The sequence below is a fragment of the Pygocentrus nattereri genome, chromosome 14 (genome assembly GCF_015220715.1).
Source record: "Pygocentrus nattereri isolate fPygNat1 chromosome 14, fPygNat1.pri, whole genome shotgun sequence".
Taxonomy (NCBI): domain Eukaryota; kingdom Metazoa; phylum Chordata; class Actinopteri; order Characiformes; family Serrasalmidae; genus Pygocentrus; species Pygocentrus nattereri.
Genome location: NC_051224.1, coordinates 40,498,705 through 40,511,024, shown reverse-complemented (window position 1 = coordinate 40,511,024; position 12,320 = coordinate 40,498,705). Strand labels below are relative to the sequence as shown.

At 44.3% G+C, this 12,320-nt stretch overlaps 1 protein-coding gene across 1 annotated transcript in view; it reads right to left on the bottom strand.

Annotated features, from left to right (window-relative positions):
* The window catches only part of nubp1 (nucleotide binding protein 1 (MinD homolog, E. coli)), a 66,063-nt gene that overhangs the window by 12,208 nt on the left and 41,535 nt on the right, over nucleotides 1–12,320 (bottom strand). Inside the window, exons 8-10 of the mRNA XM_017718312.2 lie at nucleotides 12,041–12,151; nucleotides 11,271–11,373; nucleotides 9,829–9,912 (exon numbers count right to left, since the gene is read on the bottom strand). Coding sequence (XP_017573801.2) covers nucleotides 9,829–9,912; nucleotides 11,271–11,373; nucleotides 12,041–12,151 — 298 coding nt within the window. The remainder of the gene's footprint in view (nucleotides 1–9,828; nucleotides 9,913–11,270; nucleotides 11,374–12,040; nucleotides 12,152–12,320) is intronic.

The following is a 12,320-nucleotide window of genomic DNA, read 5'->3' as shown; positions in this document are numbered from 1 at the left end:
AGAAAGGAGGCAATTATTTTTGCTCGTCGTTCATCTTCAAACTACTGCTGTTCCATTTCTCTTGCCCATCAGTGCCTCACTGACAGTCACGTGCTCTGTACAAACCGTAGGCAAGTACCTACAGTGCAACAAATGCCGAAAATAACGGTATTTTCCTCCCACTCTGAAGACCACCCTGACTTTCCAAACCCCTGCGCGCTGATCAAACAGTCATTTCATTATCTTCGCTGCAGCCCTGCACAAACCGGATTATACATGTAGGACCAGAAGCCACAATACACCCCACACCCCCACTCACACACTCTGCACTGACTCCTTCCTGGGCTGCTGTTCTAAATCTGTTTGTTGATAGGAAACGTTTAGAAGATGAAAAGAAAACACAGAGTTGGGAATTTCTGATTTGGCGGGTTAAAATGTATATATTACTATAACATAGCTGGTCACATGGTGGCCCACATGGCCTACAAGCACACTGGTAAGTACCACATTAACCACACGGCAGACACAATATTCAGTGGTACTTCCCCGGTCACGGGCCTCGTGACACTCAATACCCTGTTGCAGCAACAGTTACTTAAAAAGTTAAAAAGTTTTTGGTCGGAAAGCCAAACGTTAAGAAGAGCTTTTTCCCTCTCAACAAAAATCTAACCACCTAATGAGCCACAACAATGTACATCCATTTCTTTGAAGTTACATTTTACCATCTTCGCTGAAAATATGTCAATATAATGTACTAGAATAGGCTAAACATGATAAACAAAAACTCAGACTCACTCTGCTCTGCTTTGAGCTTCAGCTCAGCTGCTTTTCTCGCATCTCCAGCAGGAAACTCTTCCACAGAAGTAGATCAGTTTCTTCTAAAACGTCTCTCAACGTTCGACTTTTTACGAGGCTGAAGTCGCTTCTTATTCACCAGCTTCTTGTTCAAATTTCCCCGTTCCACCTTAAATAGTGCCTGAGCTACCAGAATGTAACTGCTGCACCATTTAAGGTGGAATGGGACAATTCAAACAAGAAGCTGGTGAAGGAGAAGCGACTTCACGACTTTTTAGAGTTCGTCAGTTTCTCACTGCAGATTAAACGTATCAGGAAACCAGCTGGACTGATTATAAACACTAATAAGTCCAGTTAGCTACTATCTAGGTACTATCCGTTGCTATGGTGACCAGCTGTCTGCGCTGATCTTCAGGGTTAAAGGGTGAATCAGCAGTTCTGCATTAACTCCAATCGTCTCCAAATTATCGATGTCCGTCTTAAATCTCTCTCTTTGCCGTTTCGTAGCTACTAGCTGGGCGAGACTGTTGTCTGTGTTGCTATGGTGACCAGCCGTCTGCGCTGATCTTCAGGGTTAAAGGGTGAATCAGCAGTTCTACATTAACTCCAGCGTTTAAGCCCATTTACTGTTAAACTGTGTTGAAGGATCAGCAGAGCTTTATTTTACTGTAGAGGAGGATTATTTTATTATTACCTGCTGATCTGATTCAGCTGTGGAGCCACGACAGGGCAGTGAAAGAGCCGCGTGTTGCCGCCTGTTGGTTTAACTAATAAAGATTCAGTCCCAGTTTTAGTCACGCTACTGCAAAAGTGAAACCCTATCTTTCGTTTATTTAATTTCAGGACAGCTATTAAGACCAAGTTATTCATTTTTTCAGCAGCAGAAAACACACATAATAAATTATACAACAAATAAACAGAATATTACATTTTTGTAATATAGAGTTTAGTGTATCACTCTATATTCATGTCTGCATACAGCACTGTGTGAAAGTCTTAGGCACCCAGACACGTTTTCAAAATGTGTTTATTTGTGTAGTTTGTGTTTATTTGCTGAGAAAAGTGTTAATATTTGAATAAACTAAATTTATAGAGTATTAATAATGATTATATAAATAAATATTAGTGATGTTCTGGATGTTGGTGTGGGTGTTGACCCATCTCCAAGCCGCTCCTCGAGGAAGCCCAGTATTATATGTAGTTAAAAAGCAGCTCCTGGTTTGACCAATCAGTGCTCAGTAAATTGAGCTCATGATGTAATTGATGATATTAACGAGTCTCTGTGGCGGCTGTGAAGGTGTCCAGGAAAAATATGGACCCGAGAAATTCTTGTTACTTTTTATAGTTTTTCTGTTTATTTGAATTATGAATACGACTTTATTCTAATGTATATTGTGATAAACTCACTGCTGAGGGAAACGTTCACACAGTGCTGCATCTACAGATATTTACATGGCATCTTTAGCTCCTTTCACATCTTTACTATTCTACTGTATTTATAATATTTTTATATTACATATTATTATATAATATATTATTCGTCCTTTAGAGAAATGCTTGTTGACACAGGTTTGTGTGCTCGTCTGGTCTGTTAAGGCTGTTGCACTTCATGTGTGACTCACCATGACACATTCCTTGTATGTGTGACACACCTAACAAAGTGATTCTGCTTCACTCCCTCCCTTCATTCCAGCTTCCATTCTTCTCAGGATCCTCACTTTCAGCTCCTCAAAGAACCTGCAGACACGCCTCCAAAGCTCAGTCTGAGAAGCTGGTTGATGATCAAACCCATTCAGTGGTGTTGAGGTCTGGACTCTGGGGTGGTCAGTCCATCGTCCAGCTTCTTTGTTTGATGTGTCCGTCTCCTTTTCTCAGTGAGGTTCTTCTTGATCAGCTACACGTCCTTTCAGACCCACAGCGCTGAGTGGTCTTCTCACAGTGGAAGGATGGACAGAAACACCTGTGGATGTTTTCAGATCTGAAGCAGCTTGATCTTCTCCTCTCTCTCAGAGATCAAAGCTTTCAGTGCTGTTTATCTGATGGGGGCAGTTTTGGGGTCGACCAGCTCTTCCAGGTGGTTGTTAGGAGCCATATGTTCTCTGGAGCTTTTAATCAGATTTTTCCTCATTCAGTTCCCCTTTTATTAGACAGTCAAGCTCAGAGCTCATTTTTAATGAACATGTCTCTAACTCGGCGCTCAATTCCAATCCTATGTTTCATTGATGTTTATCTTTTCATTAAAGTAATACTCTAAGTTTCGACTATCAGTATTAAGCTTTCTCCGCTCTCTATAAAGCACTCTGCCACTGCCACTGGTATGAAAAGTGCTCTATAAATAGATATATTTTTTATTATTTTAATTATTAGCATTATTACATTAAAGGTGATAATTATAATAGAAGTGATGTTCCTCCAAGAGGTACCCAACTGACAAAAGGTCAAAAGCCATATTTGGACTGGATTTACTGTACACCGGATTCCTTGGTGATTTCCACCGTTACAGGTGCTACGCTGTGAATTTGTTTTTTGTCCTCCGCTGAGAAAAAAAAACACCGTCAACATACAAAACCATCTCTGTGGTTTTGGTAGATTTTCCAGGCAGAAGACCCACCGCATTGGAAAAAATAGTGTGTACTTCATCTTCTAGCATGAAATGGTTGATACTTTGGAAGACTTTGGGTGGTGGAACTTTCCATCTACAGTAATAGAACATCAGAATAAGGAGAAGTCTTTCAGACGGAACTCACCCCCATTAAGATTCCCCTTCACTGGAACTAAGGGTTCTAGATCAACACCTGAAAAGCTGCCCCATATCATTCTCCGTCCTCCACCAAACTTCACAGTCAGGCGGGTAACGTTCTCCTGGCATTCGCCAAACCCAGACCCGTCCATCAGACTGACCGATAGAGAAGCTGACTTATCACTCCACAGAATACGTCTCCACTGCTCCAGAGTCCAGTGGCGGCGATTTACACCCCTCCATCAGATATTTGGCATTGCGCATTTTGATCTTAGGCTTATGTGCAGCTGCTCAGCCATGGAAACCCACTTTGTGAAGCTCCTGATGCTCAGTTCTTTTGCAATTTGTAACTCTTTTTGGAAGTGAGTGATTCAGCACTTGGAGGTTCCACTCTGTGAGTTTGTGTGGTCTACCGCTTCGTGGATGAGCTGCTGTTGCTCCTAGATGCTTCCATTTCACAATAATAGCACTTACAGTTGTCTGGGGCAGATCTAGCAGGACAGAAATATCATAAACTAACTTGTGGCAGAGGCGGAATCCTATAACAGTGTCACGTTTAAAGTCACTGAGCGCTTCAGTGAGACCCTCCACTCCCACTGTTGGTCTATGGAGACTGCAAGACAGACAGATAGATAGACAGGTAGATAGATAGAAAGACATGTAGATAAACAGAAAGATAGACAGACAGGTAGGCAGACAGATAGACAGACAGGTAGGCAGACAGATAGATAGATAGATAGATAGATAGATAGATAGATAGATAGATAGATAGATAGATAGATAAACAGAAAGATAGACAGACAGGTAGACAGATAGATCGACAGACAGGTAGGCAGATAGATAGATAGATAGATAGATAGATAGATAGATAGATAGATAGACAGACAGACAGACAGACAGACAGACAGACAGACAGACAGACAGACAGACAGACAGACAGACAGACAGACAGACAGACAGATAGATAGATAGATAGATAGATAGATAGATAGATAGACAGACAGACAGACAGACAGACAGACAGACAGACAGGTAGACAGGTAGACAGATAGATAGATAGACAGATAGATAGACAGACAGGTAGACAGGCAGATAGACAGGTTGATAGACTGGTAGACTGGTAGATAGATAGATAGATAGATAGATAGATAGATAGATAGATAGATAGATAGGTAGATAGATAGATAGATAGATAGACAGATAGATAGATAGATAGATAGATAGATAGATAGATAGATAGATAGATAGACAGACAGGTAGGCAGACAGATAGACAGGTAGATAGATAGAAAGACATGTAGATAAACAGAAAGACAGACAGACAGGTAGACTAGAATTAGGCAGAGATATAAAAGTCAAAGTAAATTCTACATTATACTATGTTCATTAAACAGATGAGATTCTACAGCTTAGTAGGTTTACGCAGTAAATGAGCCTGTGCTTCTCGAGTGCTGCGCTGTACTGAAATACCCCCTTACAAGCCAGACAGAGTCTTTCCTTCCGGTTCCTTCTGCTACAATCAGACCAAAAGCATTAGAATGTTACCCAGACAGAAAGTGCACTTCCAGAAAGCCAGCCTCATTATTTACTTCATGTTTTTAGCTTTTAACCTGTACATTTCAGTTCGCCGTCAGGCAAAATGTCACCGTGTTTTACGGGCATCGTCTACTGGATATCTGGTTTGGTTTACAGCGTTAGATCCGTGTTGCTTTGGCACCAGTCATCACGTTAAGCTACAGAGAGACTAGACGTTTCTGTGGTGGCTTTTTTTATGTTAAAACTTCAGTGAACGTTGGGAAACATATCACTGTTTGTGCAGCAGAGGTTCAACCCGCTTCACGCGAGCCCGAGGTTGGTCTGGAATGTTTGGTAGAGTATTTGAGTTTAGCCTCGTTATTGGCAGGTACTGCACAAAATCAAACCTACTAAACTCCTGTCACTTTCAGGACGGCTTCAAAGAACATCCATCACAGAAAGACCTTCAGTCTGAAGGACAGAACTGAAACGCCATGTGCGATAAGACAAGCGTTAAAGGGAAAGAGGCAAAACAACTTGAAACAGTTGGCCAGTCTGTAGTTTGTACAGCAAGTGTGCTTAGTAGAGTAATAAGCAGTCCAGCTCAAGTTTGGTACGTTTTTCAAGGAATATGATCTGTAACTTACAAACCCAATTCCAAAAAAAAGGTTGCGTCATGCCGAGGATGGGCTGAGGCCTGCTGCTTTTCCTAAAAGTGCATCAGCAAGAATCCCAAAGTTTTAGAAACAGCATTTTTCAACGAGAGTTCGCCGGGATTATAGGTGCTCTCTACGGTGCTTATCATCAAAAGAAAAAGTCTCCAAAAAACACAACTGAATTCCCGTGAGCTTTGACCCCTGCATTGAGAAATGGCAGGTGACTGTTGCTAATGAACACAATTTATTGCTGCATCCACAAATGCAAGTTAAGGCTGTCCTATGCAACAACATCCAGAAATGCTGCCAACTTCTCTGGGCTTGAGCTCTTCTGAAATGGGACAGATGCTCAGTGGAAACGTGTAGTGTGGTCTCACGCACACTGTGCACACACACACACACACACACACACTCTCCTCACACTGGTACACTGCTGCTAGCACTGTGTTTTAATACCTCAGTAACTGCTGTGTTTCTGTATATTATCCAACAGATCACAACAGGTTAAATATCTCAGCACCTCATTCCACGACCTCACGCTCAGGAATGACTGCTGTGTCGGGCTGCGCTGTCCTGTCTGTTTACTGTGTCTGATGTCTGTCTAATTTATCACATTTTCTGTACTGTCTCCAGTTTATCGTTGTGCACACTCACGTCCGCACGTTTTCACGTTGTGCTATTCTGCTCCTTGTTGCTCCGCGATGTTCCTGGAGGAACGTAACTGCACTCCACTGTGGACTTGTACATAGACGGAATGACAACAAAAGCCTCTTGACTTGACAGTAATGACTGTGCATGACTGCAGCAAACCTGGCAGAGTCACCCAGGTAAGGCTGCGAAGCCAAGGTTGTATTCCTTTACTGCATTAAGGCTGCTGTTTCCAAACTATCCGTTTTGCTCACTTGTTTCCTTTCAGGCTGAAATTCTGTGAGTCTAACGTCTCGAACCCCAACGCACCTCGAGTCATCATCTCCTGCTGGCATGGCCTGGGAATTTCTTACGGCGATATCCTTTTAAACTTTAAAAAACAAAGGCAGGAAATGATTCTGATTATGATCCGAACCGAAAACGTAACTGTGTTCAGAGCTGGAAGCAGTGCCAGGATTTAGGCCTTTCACGGCATTGTGGGAGTTTGGGTAGGGAAGAGGCGAAAAAATCAAGGCATTCTGCACAGACCAGATGAACAGCTCAGTCACAGGGAAGAGGCATTCAAGGTCCGTGGCTTCATTCAGCAAGCACTTCTGCTAATATGTAAAAAGCAAAAAAAATACATGCAAAGCAGATGTGAAGTGAAACTCTCTACTACCCCATTTAAATTAGTTTAAAAACATGCATGTCCTTCTCTCCCTCTCCAGACACACACACAGATCAGGCCTAACGTTCTGACCACCTCCTCGTTTCTACGCTCACTGTCCATCTTATCAGCTCCACTGACCGTATAGCTGCACTCTGTAGTTCTACAGTTACAGACTGTAGTCCATCTGTTTCTCTGATACTCTGTTACCCTGTTCTTCAGTGGTCAGGACCCCCATGGACCCTCACAGAGCAGGTACTATTTGGGTGGTGGGTCATTCTCAGCACTGCAGTAACACTGACGTGGTGGTGGTGTGTTAGTGTGTGTTGTGCTGGTCTGAGTGGATCAGACACAGCAGTGCTGCTGGAGTTTTTAAACACCTCAGTGTCGCTGCTGGACTGAGAATAGTCCACCAACCAAAAATATCCAGCCAACAGCGTCCTGTGGGCAGCGTCCTGTGGGCGGCGTCCTGTGGGCAGCGTCCTGTGGGCAGCGTCCTGTGGGCAGCGTCCTGTGGGCAGCGTCCTTTGACCACTGATGAAGGACTAGAGGATGACCAGCACAAACTGTGCAGCAGCAGATGAGCTGTCGTCTCTGACTTTACATCTACAAGGTGGACCGATAAGGTAGGAGTGTCTAATAGAGTGGACAGTGAGTGGACACAGTGTTTAAAACTCCAGCAGCACTGCTGTGTCTGATCCACTGAAGAACAGGGTAACAGAGTATCAGAGAAACAGATGGACTACAGTCTGTAACTGTAGAACTACAGAGTGCAGCTATACAGTAAGTGGAGCTGATAAAGTGGACAGTGAGTGTAGAAACAAAGTGGTGGTCATCATGTTACGCCTGATTGGTGTATATATTCATACACACAGTTACAAATAAACACAGTAAAACGTAAAAACGATGCGTTGCTTTCAGTAAAGTTAAATATGCCGGTTAAAAGAATAAAATTGCACCCCGATTGAATTTAACGAAGGAGTGATTATATAAAGTAGGTATCGGATGGTAAACGTTAATGCTGACCTTCCTCCTGGACAGCTTTAGAAATGCTTAAGCTCCACACACAGAACAACCACCATGGACTGTTTATTTGTATACTGTATTAATCTGTAATCTAAGATTACAGAATAATTCCATAATCTAAGAAGTTTGCACTGAAGTCCCTGTGGTCCCTGAATAATAAGCCGGAGGTTTTAAGAGGTTAACTATGCATTAGGTTCACTGTGGGACACAATGTCAACCGAAGTGACATCCAACACCATCATTTCCCTTTCAAAAGGTGCCCGTGAGCTGCAGGCCATTGTTGCTTTGCAGAATTCTGCAGGTTTGCATCTAAAATGTCTCGGTACACTTTTGAGCTCATAATGCCATCAGTGAACAAAAGCTCACTGACGCCACTGTAAGAGACTCGGTGCTCTGCACCCTCAGGGCAGCCTGGCTGGAGCTCTTCTACAGGCTGGAGTCCACCACAAGTCTGACGTTGTGCTACAAATGCTTTTCTCTGAAACAAATGTTATTCTATTGATCATTTTATTAAGAATTTTATTAAAAGTTTACCCATGGCTAAAGCGTCCGAATACTTTTGGGACCACTGTATGTCAAATAGCAAATGTTGCTTTTATTTCCCACCTACTAAAAGCAGCTGCTGTTGTAACATGGGCTGCCCAGGGCATCGGACCACTTCCGCCAACTGTTCAGTCCTGTATTGTAGCTCTTTAACGCTTATGATGTTTTGAAAATCAAGGCTGTGTGTAACAATGAGAGGAAATGATGACTGACTGAGTCGGTTTCAGTGACAGGGATCAAGCCATTAGAGGATTCAGAATGCTGTGCAGACCAGGTTTAGGTTTAGAGACAGAGAGAGAGACACAGCGAGAGAGCAAGACAGAGAGCGAGACAGAGAGACACAGCGAGAGAGAGAGACAGACACAGCGAGATAGAGAGCAAGAGAGAGAGACAGAGGGCGAGACAGAGAGCGAGACAGAGAGCAAGACAGAGAGCGAGACAGAGAGACACAGCGAGAGAGCGAGACAGAGAGACACAAAGAGAGAGCGAGACAGAGAGCGAGAGAGAGAGACAGAGAGCGAGAGAGAGACACAGAGAGAGAGAGAGAGAGAGAGAGAGACAGAGAGACACAGACAGAGAAGGGGGGAGAGAGAGAGAGAGAGAGCGACAGAGAGAGAAAGAGAGAGAGAGAGAGAGAGAGAGAGAAGGGGGGAGAGGGAGAGAGCAACAGAGAGAGAAAGAGAGAGAGAGAGAGAGACAGAGAAGGGGGAGAGAGACAGAGAAGGGGGAGAGACAGAGAAGGGGGAGAGAGAGAGAGACAGAGAAGGGGGTGAGAGGGAGAGAGAGAGAGACAGAGAAGGGGGGAGGGAGGGAGAGGGAGAGAGAGAGAGACAGAGAGAGACAGAGAAGGGGGAGAGACAGAGAAGGGGGAGAGAGAGAGAGACAGAGAAGGGGGTGAGAGAGAGAGAGAGAGAGTCAGAGAGAGAGACAGAGAGAGAGACAGAGAGAGAGAGACAGAGAAGGGGTGAGAGAGAGAGAGAGAGAGAGAGAGAGAGAGAGAGAGAGAGACAGAGAAGGGGGGAGGGAGGGAGAGAGAGAGAGAGAGAGAGAGAGAGAGGAATAAAGCGATGGGGTTGAATAGCACATCTGTACTGGTTTGGCGTATCACTAATGGCTGTTTGTATTTGCACCCAGTGAAGGTTCTTGGTCGGTCAGTCAGTCTGAGGTTCCTCAGATGCAGTGCTCGCTGCTCTGAACCCGGGATAACCTGACCTGGAGCGACCCGTGTGACACACACACACGCACAGGGAAGTGCACACATCTGTTAGAACGTGGTCTTACTCTGCACTATGGTCTGATAGGCTGCAGCCGCAGGAGAGTCTGGTACTTCATTCAGGAACGACTTTCCCTCGTCACAGCTCCTCCCTTCAAAACACAGAGAAAGAAACACTAACTCGGAATGAGGAACCTGCCGGAGAGAGGGAAGTGGAAACTGCTGGCAGCAGCCTCCTTCCCTCTCGCATTCCAAGTACTGTGAGGAGACTCATCAGGACAGCACTTCAGATATTTTTTTTAAAATATGATTCATTTTTCATTCAATCTTAAAGCTCCTCGAAGCTGGAAAACCACCAGCGAGGAAGCTTCTCACACAAAAACAGAACAGGGAAAACCGCCATGCCCGCGGTGCTGAGCTACGCAGCACAGTACGTGACGTCCTCATCTCAGCCCCACCGACATCCACCGACATCTACACCCTCAAAAAGATGGTTCTTCATATGTAGAATACATAGAACCATGAACACAGCATAGTTAAAGGGTTCTTCTCCATCGTGACGGAGTGAGTCAGACTGCAGTGTGCTGTGGATGGTTCTATATAGAATCTTTCTGAAAATGGTTCTACGTAACACCAAAAAGGGTTCTGCTGTGGTTCCAACATCAAGCTTGTAACAATACAAGAACCCTTTTTGGCGTTATATAGAACCTATTTCAAAAAGGTTCTATATAGAACCATCTACAGTACATTCCACATCAATCCGAAGAACCAATTTCGTTTCTTTGAACGTTCATGGTTCTATGGAGAACCATTTTCTTTTTATAGAACCACTGAAGAACCATCGGTTTTATGTCTGTATGCATTACTGTGAAGGAGGTGATTCCACTGCACTGATGTAGAAATTTTATATGAAATAATAATGCTATTCAATAGAGGGCTGATAGACAGATGAGGCCCCACCCCTGTTGTGCTGGTCTGAGTGGATCAGACACAGCAGCGCTGCTGGAGGTTTTAAACACCTCAGTGTCGCTGCTGGACTGAGAATAGTCCACCAACCAAAAATATCCAGCCAGCAGCGTCCAGTGGGCAGCGTCCTGTGACCACTGATGAAGGACTAAAGGATGACCAACACAAACTGTGCAGCAGCAGATGAGCTGTCGTCTCTGACTTTACATCTACAAGGTGGACCGACAAGGTAGGAGTGTCTAATAGAGTGGACAGTGAGTGGACACAGTGTTTAAACACTCTGTGTCTGATCCACTGAAGAACAGGGTAACAGAGTATAAGATTAAGTGGACAATGAGTGGAGAAACAAGGAGGTGGTCAGAATGTTACGCCTGACCGGTGTATGTCTTGAATGTGTGAATATGATTCATCGTTGTTTCCATACTAAACCAAAGCTCTTTCCTTTAAAAAAAAGGAGAGAGATTCCATATTTCATGGTACGGGCCCTTTAAAAAGAAGCTCAACTGAACAGAACAGTCGTGATGTGAGGGAGTTACTCCCGTACCGATCCGCGGGTCCAGAGGCACTTTGCCCAGCAGCGTCAGCCCGAGCTCCTCGCACATCCTCTGGGCTCCTCCCGTGGTTGGAGGGAAGATCTGGGAGGTATTCTGTGAGAAAAGAGAGCGAGGAGCTGATATTAATCAAAGGGATATGTTTCAAGATCAATAAACACCTGTTCATTAATCAACACACAGTGAGGAGCTCCGAGCACGGGCTTAGCTAAAGGGTGGCCAGAGGAGGTCCAGTGCCACCCTCCGGTGAAGCGCGGTCACCCTTCTGGTAAGACAGCCAGCCACCACCACTGAAGCAGTCCCTACAGAAAAGTTCTGCTACTTTGAATGAACAGTCTTAAAGGGAAAATCTGCTATCAGGGCAGCGATCAATCAGTTCCGATTTGAAGCTGCGCTCAATAATCATCATCTCTCATTTTTCACAACGTGACATAATTTAGTAGTTAAGATGTAAACAGAGCAGGTCAGAGCGGTTTGGTGTGAAACGTCTGTTCTAGATAAACTCACCAAGTCAGAGCTGCTCACAGTGGTGGTGATGGGAACCAGACGTCCCCCTCTAAAAGCCCCTCACAGAAAGTTCCTACATGAGCTGGTTCTGAACTCACTATATATTCATCGTTAGACAATGATAAAAATAAAGTCAAGCCAAGCTGAAGGCTTGCGTTTAGAAAGGTTATGGTTCTAAAAGGTCTAGTTCTAAGGCAAGTCTGCTTGTTTATTTTTGGAGGGGGCAGGGTGGAGGGGGAGCGGGAGGAGGACTTGCCTTGCATTTGGGACACACAAAGCCGCTCATGTTCTCCACCACGCCGATCACGGGCAGCTTCACCTTCTGGCAGAATCGGATCTCTTTTCTCACGTCCTGCAGTGACACTTCCTGCACAGAGAATTCATATCGACAAAACCAGAAGTTCAGCTTGTAAGTGTAATTTCCTTTAGCCTTGAATGTGTGGAGGAAAAGAAACAGAGGAGGAGGAGGAGGTCATGTAGCCCCAACACTTCACCCTTTTACTATATTTACTTTTATGTTCTGACACATTATCAAT